This window comes from Caretta caretta, chromosome 11 (assembly GCF_965140235.1).
Source record: "Caretta caretta isolate rCarCar2 chromosome 11, rCarCar1.hap1, whole genome shotgun sequence".
Classification (NCBI taxonomy): Eukaryota; Metazoa; Chordata; order Testudines; family Cheloniidae; genus Caretta; species Caretta caretta.
In genome coordinates, this window is record NC_134216.1 from 1,410,654 (window position 1) to 1,430,391 (window position 19,738).

The 19,738-nt window shown below is 61.9% G+C and overlaps 1 protein-coding gene across 2 annotated transcripts; it reads left to right on the forward strand.

Moving 5' to 3' along the window:
* The first annotated feature begins 91 nt into the window (after positions 1-91).
* Positions 92-14,769, forward strand: ATG9A (autophagy related 9A). Of its 2 annotated transcripts, XM_075117675.1 has the most exons (15): positions 92-174; positions 602-723; positions 1,116-1,158; positions 1,795-1,860; positions 2,246-2,407; positions 4,061-4,202; positions 5,397-6,145; positions 6,691-6,844; positions 7,283-7,462; positions 8,094-8,339; positions 8,733-8,950; positions 9,656-9,773; positions 10,255-10,477; positions 10,982-11,124; positions 11,790-14,769. In XM_075117675.1, the coding sequence occupies exons 2-15, from the start codon at positions 621-623 to the stop codon at positions 11,793-11,795; spliced, it is 2,553 nt and encodes an 850-aa protein (XP_074973776.1). In that variant the 5' UTR covers positions 92-174; positions 602-620; the 3' UTR covers positions 11,796-14,769. The 2 variants fall into 2 exon arrangements, with proteins under 2 accessions (XP_074973776.1, XP_048724657.1); XM_048868700.2 differs by lacking the exons at positions 92-174; positions 602-723; positions 1,116-1,158 and having other exon boundaries at positions 1,807-1,860; positions 2,250-2,407.
* Positions 14,770-19,738: the final 4,969 nt, after the last annotated feature.

The window sequence follows — 19,738 nt, forward strand, 5'->3', positions numbered from 1 at the left end:
TGTAGCCCCGCCCCCGCCGCCTCTCACCCTCCCTCGGATTGGCCCCCGCGGTCCCGCCCACAGGCGCCGATTGGCCGCCGGAGCCGCCCGTTCGGAGGTAGTGACACAGGAGGCGGCGGCCCGGCCTGGTGCAGGGAGGGGGCGGCTGGGGCCGGTTACCGGGGAGACCGGCAGGTGAGGGGGGGTCCCCGCCGAGAACCCAGGAGTTCGGCCGGGCTCGGCCCGGGGCCGCAGGGTCCCGGCCCGAGCCCCCCCCCGGTCGAGGGGCGGCCCCGGGCCGGGGGGGGGGCTGGTCCTGCTCCCCCCTGCTCTGACCTTCTCCGCCCCCCCCGAGGGGCGGCCCCGGGCCGGGGGGGGGGCTGGTCCTGCTCCCCCCTGCTCTGACCTTCCCCCCCCCCCCGAGGGGCGGCCCCGGGCCGGGGGGGCTGGTCCTGCTCCCCCCCCTTGACCTTCCCCCCCCTCCCGAGGGGCGGCCCTGGGCCGGGGGGGGCTGGTCCTGCTCCCCCCCCTGCTCTGACCTTCCCCCCCCCCGAGGGGTGGCCCCGGGCCGGGGGGGGCTAGTCCTGCTCCCCCCTGCTCTGACCCTGCCTCCTCCCCGCAGGGCCTGGCGGGCCGGCGCCATGGCACACTTCGACACGGAGTACCAGCGCCTGGAGGCCTCCTACAGCGACTCGCCGCCGGGCGAGGAGGATCTGCTGGTGCACGTCCCCGAGGGCAGCAAATGTGAGCGGGGCCCGGGGCCTGGTCTCTGACACGCCCGGCGGGGCAGCTCCCCTGGGTCGGGGCGAGGGGCAGAGCGGAACGCCCCCGTCTCCCAAGCCCTTCCGTGGGGCGGGGGATCCTCTCGATGCCCCTAGCTATTGGCCACTGCTGCAGGCCAGACGCCGGGTCTGATCCGGCGTGGGGACTCCTATTCCTTGCCCTGTGTAAGTGCAGTAGCCGCCCTTTTGAGCCTGGGCCCCAGTCGGGGGCGACTGCGGGGCCCCAGCCCGCTTCGTGCCCTGGGTTGTGTCACGAGAATAACTAGCCAGTGGCAACCAACTGACCCCCCTCGCTGGGCAAACCACCACGTAGCGAGCCCCAGTCACCCCCTTTGCCTCCTCTCTCTCCTGCAGCTCCTTGGCATCACATAGAGAACCTGGACCTCTTCTTCTCTCGCATATCCTTGCTGCATGTCGGGGGGGGGGGTGGCTGCTCCAGCCCTAGCAGGATGGTCAGGCCAGCATCAGCTTGACACAGTTCGTCCATCTGGCGCAGATCGGAGTTGGAATAGTCGGCGCACGTCCCGTCTCCTCTGGGTTGGGTTGCTCCCTGCCCTGTGGAGTCCAAACAGGCCAAGCAGAGGCGTTGCCACCCCTTCCCTTGTTGGAGAGGGTTGTAGGGGGACAGAAACGGGTCTCTCCAGCCCTTTGATGATGGCCTCCTGGCCATTCTTTGTCGCTCTGATTGTTAGGCTCTGGATATGTCTTTACCTCCCTCTGTGCTGGCCAGGTCCTGCCCTTGCAGACTTTAGAGAGGGCTCCGGGGGGCTGGTCTGTGACTGGAGTGTTCACAATCCCCTGCTGGGTGTGGTGGGGGGTTGGGTTTCTGTGACAGGCTAGCATTACCCTCAGCCTGGGACAGGCATGGAGTCTGGACCCACCAGCATTTTGTAGCTGAGCAGAGAGTACACTTGCTTGGCAGCCTCTGTCCTGACTGGTGGCTAGGGGGTGGCTTGGCATGGGAGAGGTTTTCTCTCGACTGGTGGCCGGAGAGGAGGGGTTGCCAGGCTGTTCTCCTTGACTGCAGCTCCCACGTCTATAATCTGCATCAGAAGAACGGCTTCACCTGCATGCTGATTGGCGAGATCTTTGAGCTCATGTATGTCTGGAGTCCCCCTGCTCTGGGGGTGGGGATGCCGGGGAGGCGGCAGGTTCTCTCCATGCTCTCGCTGCCATTGGGGTGAAGGGCCTTGTTCCCTTGGGCCCCAGCATTCCCGCTATCCCTGCACAGCCATGGCTGAGAGTTGGGTTTCAAGAGGTGAGGTGGGAGGTGGTCAGGCCACTCCCCTTTCAATCAGGACCTGTCTCCCTCTCTCCCCCCACTCTTTTTTGGCCATCTCCATCCCCAGGAAGATCCCCTCGTCATGCCACGGACAGTGGGATGTAACCTAGTAGCCACTCCTGGCTGTGGTATATTAGGAGTTGGGGGCAGGAGGAGGGGAATCCCTCTGGGCTGCCCTTCATGGCTGCTGCCTTTCCCACAGGCAGTTCATTTTTGTGGTGGCCTTCACCACCTTCCTCGTCAGCTGCGTTGACTACGACATCCTGTTTGCCAACAAGATGGTGAATCACAGCCAGCTCTCCAGCGAGCTTGTCAAGGTGACGCTGCCAGATGCCTTTCTGCCTCCCAGCATGTGCAGCGCAAGGTAAGGGCAGCAGCCACACCTCTGCCCCCAGTCCTGGCAGCCTGCCACCCTCCAAAGGCCATGTTAGTGCGAGCTCCCTCTTTGCCCATTTCCAGACGGGAGCTAAAGATCCAGTGGGAGTGGCCAAACCTTACCCATGGCAGCCCTTGCCCTCATCATCGGTAGAGGCATGTAGCCTGCCAAGATTGCAAGTCACTGGTTTGTCTTGGTCTGAGTGGCCAAGCTGCATTGTATTCTGGGTCATGTAATCGCCAGGAGATGCGTCTCTGGGTATGTGCTTAATGGCAGGGTTGCTGTGTGCTGTTGCACAGCTGGTGCATCCCTCCCCAGCTGTGGCTACGTTCTGGTGGTGGGTGAAGCGATCCCTTGACAGTGTGTATAGCTTGGGCTCCTGTGGGATGAGGCTCTGCTGTGGGGCATGCCTTCTAATTGCTTTCTATGACGAGATAACTGGCTCTGTGGATGAGGGGAAAGTGGTGGACATGTTGTTCCTTGACTTTAGCAAAGCTTTTGACACGGTCTCCCACAGTATTCTTGCCAGCAAGTTAAAGAAGTATGGGCTGGATGAATGGACTATAAGGTGGATAGAAAGCTGGCTAGGTCATCGGACTCAACGGGTAGTGATCAATGGCTTCATGTCTAGTTGGCAGCCGGTATCAAGTGGAGTGCCCCAAGGGTCGATCCTGGGGCTGGTTTTGTTCAATATCTTCATTAATGATCTGGAGGCTGGCTGTACTGACACTAAACTGGTAGATACGTTGGAGGGTAGGGACAGGATACAGAGGGACCTAGACAAATTAGAGGATTGGGCCAAAAGAAATCTGATGAGGTTCAACAAGGACAAGGGCAGAGTCCTGCACTTAGGACGGAAGAATCCAATGCACCGCTACAGACTAGGGACCGAATGGCTCGGCAGCAGTTCTGCAGAAAAGGACCTAGGGGTGACAGTGGACGAGAAGCTGGATATGAGTCAGCAGTGTGCCCTTGTTGCCAAGAAGGCCAATGGCATTTTGGGATGTATATGTAGGGGCATTGCCAGCAGATGGAGGAACGTGATCGTTCCCCTCTATTCGGCATTGGTGAGGCCTCATCTGGAGTCCTGTGTCCAGTTTTGGGCCCCACATTACAAGAAGGATGTGGAAAAACTGGAAACCAGACTCCAGCGGAGGGCAACAAAAATGATTAGGGGGCTGGAACACATGACTTATGAGGAGAGGCTGAGGGAACTGGGACTGTTTAGTCTGTAGAAGAGAAGAATGAGGGGGGATTTGATAGCTGCTTTCAACTACCTGAAAGGGGGTTCCAAAGAGGATGGATCTAGACTGTTCTCAGTGGTAGCAGATGACAGAACAAGGAGTAATGGTCTCAAGTTACAGTGGGGGAGGTTTAGGTTGGATATTAGGAAAAACTTTTTCACTGGGAGGATGGTGAAGCACTGGAATGGGTTACCTAGGGAGGTGGTGGAATCTCCTTCCTTAGAGGTTTTTAAGGTCAGGCTTGACAAAGCCCTGGCTGGGATGATTTAGTTGGGGATTGATCCTGCTTTGAGCAGGGGATTGGACGTGATGACCTCCTGAGGTCCCTTCCAACCCTGATATTCTATGATTCCATGCCAAAAGGGAAGCATTGCTGTGAATCTCTTCTCCCTTGCAGAATCCAGCAGAATGGATTTCTCATTTGCATCCTGGTGATAGCGGGGGTTTTCTGGATCCATCGACTCATCAAATTTATCTACAACATTTGCTGCTACTGGGAGATTCACTCCTTCTACATCAACGCTCTCAAAATCCCTATGGTGAGTGACCCTGGGGCTGGAGAAGTGGGCTGTTGTGGCTAAGCAGGGAGCTCCCGCTGCCTTCACCCCCCAGCTCAGGGTTGCCTTGCTGAAGCTGTAGGAGAGGGGTTCACCCACCCATTGCCCTCAAGGGTTTTGGTCTCTCCCTCTTTCGGACTTCCTTTGCAAGTTAAGTAATCCTGTGTATCTCCTTACAGCTTGTTTTCAGGCAAACCTGCCCCTGCACGCTGTGTGTGTCTGGGTGTGTCGTGGGACAGCTCTGTTCTGCTGACTATCTGCCAGCCAATCACTTTGCTTTATAACCTCTAGGCTTTTCTTTGCCACGCTCACAGCAGTGTCACAGCCTCAGAGGTGTAAAGCAGTTTATTCTCATGTCTTCCCCAGGAGGTGGGGCAGGATCTCTCTCCCCATGTACAGGTAGGGAAACTGAGGCATGGAGCAGCTAGGCGTTGCCCAAGGCCATGGGGGAGTCTGGCGGAGCTGGGTATTGAGCCCCAAGTCCCAGCCCAGGGTCTCCCTCAGAGAGAACTTGGATAAGTTGAGTAACAGCAGGATCCTTTACGTTAATTTTTGTGAGGCTATAAGGAATAGGCTATGAGGCTTTACGTTAATTTTTAATTTTACGTTAATAGGCTTTACGTTAATTTTTGCGAGGCTATGAGGCTATGTGGAATAGGCAAGGGCCTGGGACTCGAACACCTGGGTTCTCCTCCCAGACAGCTGCAAGCTCCCCATGGGGCACTGGGCATGTCCCATCACTTCTCTGTCTGGGAAGGGGGAAGCTATGAAGGGCTCGGAGCTCTCAGTGGGACGAGTGCCTCAGCGGGAACGGAGACATCGGCACGCCACCCTTTGCGTGCATGTGGCGATGACACGTGTAGTTCTCTAGCTCTTTCCTGCCAGCCCGGGTGGGGTGAATGAGGCTCCCCGCCCCCCCAAGGGCTGCGTTTATCCCTCATTGGGAACCCCAGAGCAGCACACAGCAAGCATCCTGCTGAGCAGGGTGCAGCATTGATGTGAGACGGAAACACCCAGCCTGCAGCACGGCCCGTGTCTGTGGCACGTTGGAGCAGTGCGTGCTGGGACCTGTAGTTTCTGTTGGCTGCTTTGTAGCGCTCCCCGTGCAGCACTTACCCTGCAGGCCCCTGTTGGTCTTCCCCAGGTTCTAACACTGCCTCCTCTCCTCCCGGCCAGTCCAACCTGCCCTATTACACCTGGCAGGAGGTGCAGGCTCGCATTGTGCAGATCCAGAAGGAGCATCAGATCTGCATCCACAAGAAGGAGCTGACAGAGCTGGACATCTACCACCGCATCTTGCGTTTCAAGAACTACATGGTGGCCATGGTGAACAAGTCACTGCTGCCCATCCGCTTCCACCTGCCCGGGCTGGGCGACACCATCTTCTACACCCGCGGCCTCAAGTACAACTTTGAGCTCATCTTCTTCTGGGGGCCCGGCTCGCTCTTTGAGAACGAGTGGAGCCTCAAGGCGGAGTACAAGCGGGGCGGCAACCGTCTGGAGCTGGCTGACAAGCTGAGCGCCCGCATCCTCTGGATCGGCATCGCCAACTTCATCCTCTGCCCCCTCATCCTCATCTGGCAGATCCTCTATGCCTTCTTCAGCTACACCGAGATCCTGAAGCGGGAGCCGGGCAGCCTGGGCGCCCGCTGCTGGTCGCTCTACGGCCGCTGTTACCTGCGCCACTTCAACGAGCTGGACCACGAGCTGCACTCGCGCCTCAGCAAGGGGTACAAGCCAGCCTCCAAGTACATGAACTGCTTCATCTCCCCCCTGCTCACCATCGTGGCCAAGAATGTGGCCTTCTTTGCCGGCTCCATCCTGGCCGTGCTCATCGCTCTCACCATCTACGACGAGGACGTGCTGGCCGTGGAGCACGTCCTCACCACCGTCACCCTGCTGGGTGTGGGCGTCACCATCTGCAGGTGAGACGGGCCGGCGCCGCCCGCCTGCCCTGGGGGGAAGGGGGAGGCCCTCTGCTCCCAGCCCCCCGGAGGCTGCAGATCTGTCCTGGGCCACAAGTGAAGATAAGTCTGCTTCGGGAGGCCCAGGCCTGGAAATGGGGAGCAGTGGGTCAGGCCAGGAGTGAGAGGCACTGGCAAAAATCTTTTGGGGGGGGGAGAAGAAGAGGCTGGGGCCAAAATCCTGGTGGGGGAGGGAGGATTGCATATCAGGACTGAGGGGCTTTGGCAGAGCTAGTGTGGGGCCCGTCTGGGGTGGCAGGGGGCTGCAGGCCGGGACTGAGGGGCACTGGCAGGGCTGGGAGTGAGCAGAGCTGGAGTAGCAGGAGGCTGCAGGTTAGGGCTGGGGTAGCTGGGGGTTGCGGGTCGGGACTGAGGGGCACCGGCAGGGCTGTTGGAGAAGCTCTCGCAGCCCTTCTCTAGGCGTACTCTCCCCCCAGCATGAGACTCCAGGCTGGGGTTCTCTGGGAAGTGCTGCCCTTCCTATCCTTGTCCTGCTCCCCCTATAGGTCCTTCATCCCTGACCAGCACCTGGTGTTCTGCCCAGAGCAGCTGCTGCGGGTGATCCTGGCACACATCCACTACATGCCTGACCACTGGCAGGCCAACGCCCACCGCTACGAGACCCGGGACGAGTTTTCTCAGCTCTTCCAGTACAAAGCGGTGAGCCCGGCCGCTCTGGCTAGCTCGGAACCGGGGCGGGATTGGACTGGCTCCGGCGCTCAGCTAGGGGCACTCGCAGCGCCCGGGGGGGCAGGGCTGGGGTCTCTGACACACGGGTGCCACCTCAGGGCCGCTGTCTGTCGGGCTGTGATGCCCAGAGAGGCTGGTGCATGCGAAGGGGCGGGGCTGGGGCCGTGGGCCGTGTGTGTGATGGCTCAGCAGCTCCTGTGTGGTTCCCCAGAGCAAGGGACGTGGGTGTGTGGGTGGGGGACCATTGGTCAGCTGGGGGCAGAACACTGCGGGGGCGATGCTGACGTGGGGCTGCTGTTCCAGGAACGTTCCCTGGGCGGCCCCTCACAGTCACCGTGCAGCAGCCCCCTCGGCCTGCCCGGGCTGCTCTTGTCGCTGCCTGCTGAGCACCCACCTCTCCCTTCCCAGGTGTTCATCCTGGAGGAGCTGCTGAGTCCCATCGTTACCCCCTTGATCCTCATCTTCTGCCTGCGGCCCAAGTCCCTGGAGATCATTGACTTCTTCCGGAACTTCACCGTGGAGGTGGTGGGTGTGGGCGACACCTGCTCCTTCGCACAGATGGACGTGCGCCAGCATGGGCACCCGGCGGTAGGGCCTGCCTGCAGCATGGCATCTGCTGGCGCGTTCCCTTCCCCCTCCCCCTGCACATGGGGGGTCCTGCCTGTGGCTGGAACCGAGGCGTGGGCTGACATCACCCATGGAGTTCTGCCAAGCAGCCTGTAGTGAGAGAGATCTTACACGCTGCACCTCTGCAGCGGCTGCCAGCCCCAGAATACTTGAGGCCAGGCTGCGCCAATCAAGCTGAAGCGTTGCATGGTGGGACCTGTAGTCTCAGTGGGCTGTGTTGTTGCAATCTCATATCTAACATCCGGGCACGCTCTGTGGGGTGCCCTGTCCCTTGGGTGCATGAGCCCAGCTGGCCAGGTGAGGGCTTGTGCCCTGGAGTTGGGGCCCGTGATGCTGCCCCTTGGCCTTGGAAGGCCCTGGAGCTGGGCGTGCTTGGCTATGGCGCGCTTCTCCTCCAGCGAGCCGTGTCCCAGCGTCTGCGTGAGGCCGAGCTGCAGCTGCTGCGGGGGTTCCTGGTTTTGTGCGTTGATGGGTTTTGTGCAGCCTGGCCCTTTGGGGCTCCCCAGGCCCCCCGGTGGGTGTATAGCAGGCCCTGGGCGGGTCCAAGGCTGGGTGTGGAGTGGACCCCTCACCCCACCTGTGTGCTTTGCAGTGGATGTCAGCGGGAAAGACCGAGGCCTCCATCTACCAGCAGGCCGAGGATGGCAAGACTGAGCTGTCCCTCATGCACTTCGCCATCACCAACCCCAAGTGGCAGCCGCCCCGCGAGAGCACGGCCTTCATCGGCTTCCTCAAGGAGCGCGTGCTGCGCGACAGCAGCATGGCGCTGGCCCAGCAGGCCGTGCTGCCTGACAACGCCCTCTTCACCTCCATCCAGTCCCTGCAGTCAGAGTCCGAGGTGCCCCAGCTGCAGCGGTCGTGCGTGGGCGGGAAAGGAAGGGCTCTGGTGCTCCAAGGCTGCCTGGAGGGCAGGGGTCTTGCAGTAGCCCCGCATTGTCTAGCTAGCCCAGCGGGGCTGGCTCAGGTGGCCGGTGCAGTGAGTTTCCTGGGTCTGAACTGGGGTTGGGTTTCCAGGGAGGGCTGGGCCCATCTCCAAGGGTGTCAGCATGTTCTGGCCTGTGATCAGGCAGGAGGGGCTGCCGTGGAGGGTGAGGTGTTCTGGGGTTCTGCCCGGCAGCATGGGGGGCTATGGAATCTGGAGTGCCCCAGGGAGCTGGGTTGGGGAGTGGCCCTGTCCTGTTGTCTGGTGGCCTCCTGTCCAGGGTTGTGACTCCCCCACTTCTCACTGCAGCCTCACAGCCTGATTGCCAACGTGATCGCGGGCTCCTCGGCCCTGGGGTACGCAAGCCACGAGCTGCAGGCCTCCCGCCAGCTCTCCGAGGTGGCTTCTGCCCTGCGCTCCTTCTCCCCACTGCAGTCAGCCCAGCAAAGTCACAGCAGCTTCCAGACGTCTGGGTCCCATGTGGAGGGGGCACCGCCCCGGGCCCACAGCACCATGACGGCTTCCGGGTAAGAGTCTGCTGAGCTGCGCCAGGCACCTACTCGGTGATCAGAGACCTTGCAAAGCCCAGGCCCTGCTCTTGAGGTGCTGGGTGCCCCTCGTGTGCCTGAGATCGAAGGGATTGCTCCCCTGGGCCCATGCTGCCCCTGGGCACTGCCGGGAGCAGCTCACAGCGCCTCCTGCTGGCACACTCTGCGGTCCGTTCCTCGCCCACGAGCCTGGGGATGAGTCCCTGAAGGGGCGGGGAAACTGGGCTGCTCTGAGCCCTCCCCTGCAATGGAGCAGGTTACACAGATGACTAGAACAGGAATTGCCCCGAGGGCTGGCTCCTTAAGTGACTGCTCCGCCCCAGGAGGGGGTGCTGGAGCACTCCTGACCCCCTGCAATGGGACACTGCCGCAGCCTCGGACACTGGCTGTCAGTCCCCTGCTTTGGGATCTGTGGCCCTTGGGGGGTGCCTGTGTTGGGGCTGGACCCCACTGAGCGAAGCCTACATGTCTGGGCAGAGGGGGCCCTTTCTGAACCGGTGCAGGGAGCGGGTGAGGTGGCACCGTGGGACACCCCGTAGCCCAGCAGTGCAGTGGGGCTGGGCAGGGGCACATCCCCGATCGGCTCGAGAAGGGCTGTGCTGGAGCCCATGGGCTTACTAGGGCCTCGGCCCTGGGCAGCAGACCCCCCAGCCCCCCCAGCCCTTCTCTGTGTCCCGGCTACAGCACAGATGCCAGAAGAGCGAGCTCAGGGAGCAGTGCCTGGGAGGCCCAGCTACAGAGCCTGATCCTGTCGGAATACGCCTCCACGGAGATGAGCCTCCATGCGCTCCACATGCATGAGGTGAGCGGCCTGTGCCCCAGGCCAGGGCTCAGACACCGGGGGCCGGGGCGGGAGAGGGCAGCTCGCGTGGGGGTCTGCCTGCCGAGGCAGGCTCGCAGCACGGGGGGGTGCAGGGCGGCCTGACAGCTGGAGAGAGGTGTGCTGTACCCGGGGCGTAAGGGAGGCCCTGCAGAGACAGCCAGGCACATATCCTTCTCTGCGGTGCTCCCCGGCGCTGGCTGGCTCTGCAGGGCCCCACGTGCCATCCCGGAGCGCAGGAGAGCGAGGGCTAGTGCAGAACGGCCCCCATCCTGCACTGGAGTCGCAGAGGGAGCGGTGGGACCTGGCAGCGCAGGGGGAGGGGGAAGGAGCCAGCACCACTGTGGGGCTGCCACGGCGGCGGGGCCGCTTCGCCCTGGGCTCCTGCGGGCTGGATGTGGGGTGGGGCCGTGGCTCTGCCCCCCCCCCGCTTGCCTGACCCCCCCCGTCGTGTTGTGCGCAGTTACACAAGCAGCACACCCAGAGCGAGCCCGAGCGGCACGTCTGGCACCGGCGGGAGAGCGACGAGAGCGGGGAGAGTGCCCCGGAGGAGCCGGACGCGCAGAAGGGCGCCCCCGCCGCCATCCCCCGCTCTGCCAGCTACCCCTTCTCCTCGCCGCGCCAGGCTGTGGAGGAGTCAGCCACCCTTCAGACGGGCTTCCAGCGCCGGTACGGCGGCATCACAGGTACGTGCTGGGGCCGCTGGGCGCCACGGCTGGGGCGGCCTCGTGCTGTGGGACCTCCCTCCAGACAGGTCCCCCACTCCAGGCGGAGCCTGGGAACCTCTCAGGATATTCCCTGGCCAGTTCGGAACGTGCCGTGGGTCCACGTGCTGGCTTGTCATCGTTGGGTCATTGTTTAAATGCCAGCGAAGTGTTGGAGATTCCCCTCCCCTCCCCCCCACGTGCCAGGAGATCAGCTGGGGCTGGTGGCTGGCAGGTGCCACTGGCTGGCAGTGTGTGTGTTGAGAGTGCCATGGGCTCCTGCCGTGATGTTCCCATGTCACCCTGCGTGCTTTGGGGAGGAGCCTCTACCGGGGAGCTGTTGGCTCCCACCCAGTAACAGCCCCTCCCTCACTCGGGGGGTTGGAGAGATTGGCGTAGAGCCCCCGGACTGGTGTCCTGCTGGCACCAGAGCCTGTCTCACCCGCATCTACACGTTCTGCTGACTCTTCTGTGCCCATGCCGCAGATCCGGGCACAGTGCACAGAGCCCCTTCGCACTTCTCCCGCCTGCCTCTCGGGGGCTGGGCTGAGGACGGACAGTCGGTGCGACACCCGGAGCCGGTTCCAGAGGAGAGCTCAGAGGATGAGCTTCCGCCTCAGATACACAAGGTACAGCCCAGGTGCCCGCCCTGCCCGGCTCTGCTGGGGGGGGAGTGGTGTGTGCAGGGCATTGCTTACCCGGGTAGTGAATGCTGCCCTGACTGGGTGGGGCTGGGACTGTTGGCAGGCCGGTGGCGGTAACTCTCTCCCCAGGAGAAATTAAAAAGACGGGGACTTTTCAGCCTGAAAAAGAGCCAGCTAAGGGTGGCTCTGGTAGAGGTCTATAAGATCGTGACTGGTGTGAAGAAGGTGAATAGGGCAGTGTTGGTTACCCCTTCCCATAACACTAGAGCCTGGGGTCACCCAGTGACATTAACAGGCAGCAGATTTAAAACAAACAGAAGGAAGTATTTCTTCACACAACACATAGACAACCTGTGGAACTTCTTGCCAGGGGATGCTGTGAAGGCCAAAAGTATAACTGGGTTCAAAAAAGAACTAGATAAGTTCCTGGAGAATAGGTCCAGCAATGGCTACTAGCCAGGTTACTAGCCTGCTCTGGGTGTCCCTAAACCTCTGACTGCTAGAAGCTGGGAATGGGTGACAGGCTGGCTCATTCGATAATTGCTGAGTTCTGTTCATTCCCTCTGAAGCACCTGGCCCCGGCCCCTGTCAGAGGCAGAGCGCAGGGCTGGATGGCCACTGGCCTGACCCAGCATGACTCTCTCCTCCAGGTGTAGCTCTGGGGGCTGAGGATCGCATGGGACTCTGGACTCTGGAGCAGCCTGGGCAGCAGGACCTGGGGTCCCGACCCCCTCGCCTGTCCCCCAGAGGTGGGGCAGGCAGAGGTGCCTAGCGCTGGCGTTCATGCCCAAGGGACAGAACCACCACGTCAGCGCCTTGCAGTGGAAGCTTCTGTACAGACGTGTGTCAAGCCAACGTCACTCTGACTCGCGTTGGGTGAATGCGTGTGTGAGTACATACGTGTGTCCGTGTCCGCATATGTGTTGTCCGTGTGGGAGGGAATCGGCGAGAGCTGCACGGAGCACCGCAGAGCCTGCGAGAGGCCAGCGACCCACAGCTGGCAGGGGGAGCTCCGAGTTCCGGCTGCCGGCAGGAGAGGCTACGGTGGAGTCCCTGAGCAGAGCCAGCAACGCCTCTTCCACAGTCCAAATAAAGACCCACTTCAAGCTGCAGCCGGCCCGGCCCAGCCCAGGTTCCCGCGGGGGGAGGGACGCATCTGAATCTATTTTTGTAAGAAGGGTGGAGAGTTGGTTTCCCCCGAGGCCGAGCGGGCTGGAGTCCGACCCCTGCTGGGAGAGGGACTGGCTCAGGCTTTACAAGGCCGCGCCCTCCTCCAAAGCCCATGCAGCTGCGTGTGTTCTGGCCCCGAGCTGTCCTGTCTGTGGTGCAGGGGGCGCCAGGGTTCCTGGCTCAGTGCTCCCCCCAAGTGATCCCACGCCCCATTTGCTGCTATTGTCCATGAGTCAAGGTGGCTGAACTCCTCTAGCCTCAGAGCGCAGACAGCCTGGCCAGCAGCAAAGTGAACCCCCCACGCTGCCCCTCCAGCATGCCAAAGCCCTGCTGTCTCGGGGCTAGAGGGGAGCTCCATCTCCAGGGCCTCTCTGCTGAACCTGCCGGCCAGCGGGCTGCTTCTCGTGCTGGCCCTGGCCCTCTGGGAACTACACCGAGCCCCCCTCCAGCAGCCTCCAGGGTGGGGAGAGGCACACTCCTCTGCCCCGGCCCCCTCAGTCAACACTAACCTAGCAAGTCAAAGGAAAGAATCAGGTGACTAAAGTAGCTTTGCCCCCCCCTTTTCCCCCTCCCTGGTGCTATGGGGAAGCCCAGCCCAAGGGGAAGTCTGGCCTGGGCTCCTATCATCTGACAGGACCCCTTGCTGGTTAGCTGGGGCCACACTGTGCCTCTGAATGGTCCCTTGGCCAGGATCACTTCCCCTCAGCAGGGTCCTGTTGCAGTGCCAGACAGTGGCTCCCATCCTGCTGCCAGGGGATCTCCTCTGGGCTGTCTCAGCTTTTCAGCTAGTCCCCCCTGGCCCTGAGAGACCCTGAGCCCACGGGGCACCTCCAGTCCCATCTCCCCTTCCCCGACTCGGAGCCGGGAGCCTCTGCCCAGTTCACTCGGCCTTCAGGTTCAGGGGAGGTTCTGCTACACCTGGTCTGTCTGCCCAGTGTGGCCATCGCTGTGATTTCAGGGCTGCTGGTGCCCTCCCGGCTGGTGGCCCTGCAGACGCTATCCCAAGCTGGAGCTGACTGCGGGAGCCGGCAGGCACCAGGCATCCAGTCTCCATGGCAGACCTGGGGCCAGGGGGCAGAGGCAAACCAGACCCCCCCACCATAGGTGGCTGGTGGGGTTGGGGGGGCTGTGCTGCTGCCTCCCTGCATGACCTCAGAGGTCCAGGGAACCCCCCTCCCCACTACCAGAGTTCATTATAAATTATTAGCACAGGGGCGGCCAATCACGGCACGGGGAGGGGGAGGCTTCAGCCAATCAGAGTACAGCTCTCCTAGGTTTTCTGAGTGACAGCGGCAGCTCCCGGCTGATTGCTAACCCTTTCTCCCTGCACCCACAGCTGACAATCGCCCGCATGGCCCCCCCAGCCCAGGGGCGCCCTGCTCCCCCAGCGCTGACCCCTCCTAAGAGCCCAACCGCTGCGCTCCCTGCCCGAGCCAGTGCTCGGGCTCGGCCCCGTGGTGCTCTGCACTGTACCGCTGGGGGGCAGGACTCCTGGGTTCTCTCCCCAGCTCTGCCACTGGCCTGCTGTGTGATGTTGGGGCGGATCACTTGGCTGACTCTGTAAAGCAGGGCTGAGGAGGCTCCCCTGCGGCCCGGGCTGCTCTGGCATCCTGCCTGTCGGGCAGAGCACTGACTTCCGGCCGTGGGGGGGCTCTGCTGCCTGTTCCTTCAATACCCCCACCCAGTTCCTCTGACGGGGCTTGGGACCCCCTGCCTCTCTGTGGTGCAAGCCCTGAGCTTTACTAGCCCAGCGTACTGGTGCTTTACAGGTTTGATGAGGGACAAGGTGCTTCAGTGGCCTTTGAAACAGGGCAAGTCTCCAGCACACCATTGCCAGGCCGGCCCCTCTCTGCCCTGGGGCCTAGACCAGACAGACCTCAGGCTCCCGGCCGGGTATGGACCCCTTCACAGCAGGGAACGCTCTCCCTCGGCCAGGCATGGCCAGAGCGCAGCCCGCAGCGGTCTGCCAGTGTGGCCCTGGCAGGGGCTGTGCACTCTGGGAAATGTAGTCTCCATGGGTCGCACCCCCGCATTAGTGGCTGCCCTCGGTCGTGCTCTGTACATACTAGCTGGGCAGAGCTTGTCCCCCCCGCCGATGCGCTCAGCCCAGAGTGCCTGTTCTTAGAGCATCTCCAAGCCTGAGCTGCAGCCTCCCCCAGGAGAGCTCTGTGCCCCAGGGACGGCTGGGCCTTTCTGAAGGGGGGCTGGCAGCTGCGGCTCCTAGAGGCGGGGGCAGGGAGGCAAGGCCTGGAGCAGCCGGAGAACCTTGCCATGTGCTGTGCTTGTATCTGTCCGTCTCCTGTGTGCCCGTGTGCATGGCAAGTTGCCCCCCCACCCCCCATTCCACTTGTGACCCCAGCGGGGGGTGTGCGGGCACGGAGCTCTTTGGGAATGTGCTGGCTAGACAAGCTCGCGCCCCTCGCTGTAGAGCCATTTAATAAAGAGGGGGCATTTCGTTCACGCCGGTGTCTGGGCCTGTGTTAAAGGGGAAGCTGCTCACTCTGTGTCCTGGGAATCCAGCCGGGGTGCTCATGGGGTGTTTGCCCCCAGTGCTGGAGCCCTGATCAAGCCCTGTGTGCCCCTGCAGGAACGGCCGAGAGCTGCAGCAACAGGGAGCAAAGGGTGGCTCTGACCTGCTGCCCTGGGCGGAAGAGCTAGAAACCCTGGCCCAGTCTGTGCCCTGGAGCCCAGCTTGGCTGCGGCCTGTCTTGTTCTCTCAGCCTGCTGCTTAGGGAAGGTTAGCAGGGCCTGGCTCGCCGCTGGCCCTGGGCCAGGCCAGACCACTTCCTGGGGCCCAACCAGTGCTCCTTACGCAGGCTGAGGCTGCTCTGCCAGGCGATTAAAACTGCAGCCCCCTCCCTCTTTCACTCCCTGACAGCCTAGGCGTGCCCTAGTCCCTGCCAGGACACAAGCCGAGCCTGGATCATAGCACCTGCAGGGAGGAGCACTGCTGTGGGAAGGGGAGGGGGAAGAGCAGCCTCAGGGAGGCCATGTGGGGAAGGGAAGCCTGGCCCGGCCCAGCTTGGGGGCTCAAGGTACTGGAGTGGGTGCAGGGCACAACGGTCCCACTGAGGTGATGGGAGCCGCTCCCAGGAGGCTCTTGGGAACCCGGGTCCGCGGGAGAGGCCTGTTAGCGCCTTCCTCACAGGCTGGCTGAGCTGGGTCCAGTGCGAGTCAGTGGGGCGGGGGTGGGGGGGCTGCCGCTGGACTCCTGCAAAGGCCTGGCCTGGCGGAGGTGCTCTCAAGTAGGTTGTTTTCTCGTTGGTCGAGCCAGCTGCTCTTGGAGGCAGAGATCTGTGTACCAGCAGCCTCCCTTCCCTTGGGAAGCAATACGTGAGGATTGCAGGTTGTCACCGACCCGCGTGAGCAGGCCACAGCCCCAGCTTTGGAAGGGCTCAGGGAGACCCCATTCAGTGGGCCAGACCCCCTAGGGGTCTCTCCTCCAGGGGAAGCCACACAGCTTCATCAGCCCCTGGGGCTGGACCTCTGGGTACTGCAGGCCCCCTGCTCCCCCCTATGAGCTCCGGGCAGGGCATCGAGTCCCACTGCGACAGACCCCACCGGAGACTTGTCTGCTCTTCAGAGCCTAATGCACCTCGCCCGGCGTCTGCAAGGGGGTCAGCCGTTCCCCGGACCCAGCACAGGGAGGCCTTGGGTAGCCCCCTGGAATGAAGGCTAAAGCAGGGTCCATGCTGGTCGCCCAGAGTCCAGCCACATTGTAGTGAATCCCATTGTTCAAGCTCCATCGGTCTCGGTCTGACCTCCTTGGCCAGACACCAGGTGAGTCCCGACTCCTACCAGCAGCCAGCTCTGATCTCCTCCCTCTCCCGGCCTCTTCTCCAGCTGGGGCATGTTGCTTAGCCTCCCTGGGGAGCGGTGGGGAAACCCGCCCCCTGGTCCTTGGTTGCCAGGTGTCAATGTCAGGGCAATTGGACTTACCATGGTCTTTTCAAATGCTCCATTGCTGGGGGGACCTAGTCCCAGACACCCACACCCCTGGTTCTTGGCCTGCCCTCAGAGCAAACGGTAGTAATGCAGCATAGGAGGGAAACTGAGGCACAAACAGGACTCATACAAATATTCCCACTTCCTCACAGGTGAGTGTCTTTAAACCTCCTCCCTTTCCTCAGAGGTAAGTGTGATTTTTTTTTTTATGGCCAGTAGCATGAGCCTTGTATCTCCAAAGGAGGAGAGACGGGTCTTTGTCTGTCTGTCCAGCTCTGCGGGCCAGTCTCTTGCACGCTAAGCTGCTTCAACACCAAATGATTCTTTGCTTCATAAGGAGACCGCTCCGAGGTGCTTGCTGGCCATTTAGCGCTGGAGAGCAGCAGGCTGGGCTCATGGGGGCAGCTCTGGGAGGCCAGAGAGCTGCCTTCTAGTCTCTGCTCTTATGGGCCTGTCCCTTGATCCCTCGGTGCTAATGGGCCCCTGGCAAGGCGTCTGGGGGGCTCAGCTCGCAGAGTGACAAGCACCAGCCAGGAGCCACAAGCTAACTAAGAGACATACCAATGACCTGCCCTCCTGCGAGGAGGCATACGGCTGCTGCCTCCTGTCACAGGGTCCCCGGGCGATGCTCTGGAACTGCTCCCCAGGAAGCCAGGCAGGACTCTGGGGAAGTCTCCTCCTCTCGGGGAGCAGCCTGTCTGCAGGACACACAGCTCACACAGCTTCCACCTTCCTGGGTCCGACCTCGGAGCATTCAGCATCCTCTGCCTCTCCATGCGCTTCCCACAGCGAGTCCGCCCAGGCGGGGTCCTGGGGAAGCCAGAGGGTCCTGCCCCCCAACTCCGCAGGCAGATGTGATTCTCAGCCAGCCAGTAACACAGAGGTTTATTAGACGACAGGAACATGGTCTAAAACAGAGCTTGTAGGTGCAGAGAACAGGACCCCTCAGCTGGGTCCATTTTGGGGGGCAGTGAGCCAGACAACCACGTCTGCACTTCACTCCATGTCCCCAGCCAGCCCCAAACTGAAACTGTCTCCAGCCCCTCCTCCTCTGGGCTTTGTCCCCTTCCCCGGCCAGGAGGTCACCGGATTCCTTTGTTCTCCAACCCTTTAGCTCTCACCTTGCAGGGAGGAAGGGCCAGGCCATCGGTGGCCAGGAAACAGGGTGTCGGCCATTCTCTGTGTCCAGACCCCTGCACACACCTGCCCTCTAGGGCTCTGCAAGGATCATACACCCTTACCCCACCCCCTAGATACTTAAGAACTGCCTAGGGGAAACTGAGGCCCCCCCACACTATTCAGAGGAAATTTTAACAGTCCCACTTCGTCACACCTCCTTTTGCTCTTGTTTTTATTACACCGCCAATGCAGAGGTATTAACCCACCTGCGTTCTCCACCCTGCCCCCTCAGCCGCCACAGCAATGGCGGTGTCATGGTTAAAAACACACCCCCTCAAAGCCGCCACGAACAGCACATTCGGTGAGTGTCAAGGTCAAGCCCTCGAAAGTGAGGAGATGGCAGAGAAGCAGCTGCCCGCGCAGTCGTAAGTCCCCTTGCGTGTCCCACCTGGGCACGGAATGGGGCAGGGCCTACAGACCAAATATGAACTGCTGGGGGTGTTAGACAATGTCCGGGTGCTTCTGCACCAGGGCAGTTCTCCGTAAGGGAAAGGATCGGGCACCAATGTAATGTCCTGCCAGCTCCGGTACTATTCATCGCTGCTCAGAGGAGATAGGGATCATGCCGTATAATGCCTGCAAAGGGCTAAGTAAACCCAAATCCCCTCCCTGCGTCCTGCTGACAGGGGAGGCCTCAGACTGAGCTTTCTTTTCAGGGTGACCTCGGCTTCCCTCTTTCCACCAGGGCTGAAGGGTGGAAGTAGACGAGTCAGTTTCACAGTGGTCCCTGTCAATGTCTCGTCAGTATCAATTTCCAGTCACCCCCCCAGGAGAGGGATTTGTTTCTGTGCTTTCCTCCCTCCCAGAAGGGGAGGGCCGGGTTGCTTAAGGTCACTGAGCATCTTTGCAAATCAGACCCTTCCTGCCTCGATGTCCCAATGCTGGACATTTTGGGCATTCAGCGGGGAACGCGGCGTGGTGGGGTCTAGGGGGCTGAGAGGAGGGGGTGGGTCTGGTTTCCAGGCTGGTCTCATTACTGATTCCCCATGCTCCTAGGGAGGAGAGCCTGGACTTTGCCTCCGCGCGGCCCAAGGTGTGTCAGTGTCATGTGACCAGGATTCCCTCGTTTGCAGGTCCAGGGCACGACACGCTGTAGTGGCCCCACGCAGGAGGATTCCCAAGTCCGAGGCATGGCTGCTTGGCACACAACCCTCTCGACACGAAGTCCCTTGTCCCTAAACGAGACACAGACTGCAGCAATGCCCTGGGCCTGCCATGCAGGGGCAGGGCAGCTAAATATACCCTGGCAGAGAGCCCGGCAGGCGGCTGGATGCCTCCTGCCCTAGGTGACCTTTCTCCGGGAGGGTGTGTGGGTCCTGCTCACTCACCCTGCGGCGGGCGGGATGTGTCAGTGGGCAGGCGCTGCGGCTGACTGGCTGGGATCAATGGAGGGTGGTCAGAGCAGGGATCTGCTTTAACCAGGAGCCCTTCCCCCAGACCAGTTCCCTGCTCTGGTGTGACTTCCCCAGTGACTGCTGATGCCCTGGCCAGGTGCATGAAGGGGCACAGGGCTGGGGGCCACCCACGCCGTGGTGCTCTCCCGGCTCACCCATCCTCCAAGCCCAACCCTAATCCTGTCACACCCCCCATCCCACCCCCTGTTCCCTGGCTTTTTGTCTTCCTCCCTTGAACTTCCTCCAGAGTGGAGCAGCAAAACCAGTCCCTCCCCAGCAGACAGACAGTCAGACGGCTGGCTATGCTCGCCCGTGCCCACTGCCGTCCCTGGCTCTGCCCCTCTGCCCACAGGGCACGAGCACATGGGGCCTCCCTCAGCCCACCCCTGAACTGGGGGTGAATTACCTACACGTGAGTTCCCATCCAGCGAGCCTGCCAGGCTGAGCGGGAAGGGAATGGTGTCTAGTGGGTAGAGCAGTGGCCTGGAAGCTGGGAATCCCGAGTTCTCCTGGGAGTCCCTTGTTACAATGCCTGGTCACAAGGTTGGGGTGATGTCCCGGCCCTGCCCCGCGCCGCGATGACGCAGCCTTGGGGGTCTCGCGCTGCCGCTGAGGAGCTGGCGAGGTGGCACCAGGGATTCTCCCCACACGCTCTGCACCCTGCTCCCTGCAGAAGACACAGGGCGATCGCAGCTGTTCCCTGCTGGGACTGCAGCGAGCTGGGGCCTCTGCCTCCCTCTGGGCCTAGGTCAGCTGGGGCTGGGGGAAGCACAGGGCTGGCTAGCAGGGAGCTGACAAGGCTTCTCTGGGCAGGCTGCACCGTGGTGTTAACTGGTTTACAATGCGCTCCGGGGGAGCCTCTTGGTGCCCTGTGCGCTAACCTGGCCCTGCACCAGCGTCAATGGGACACC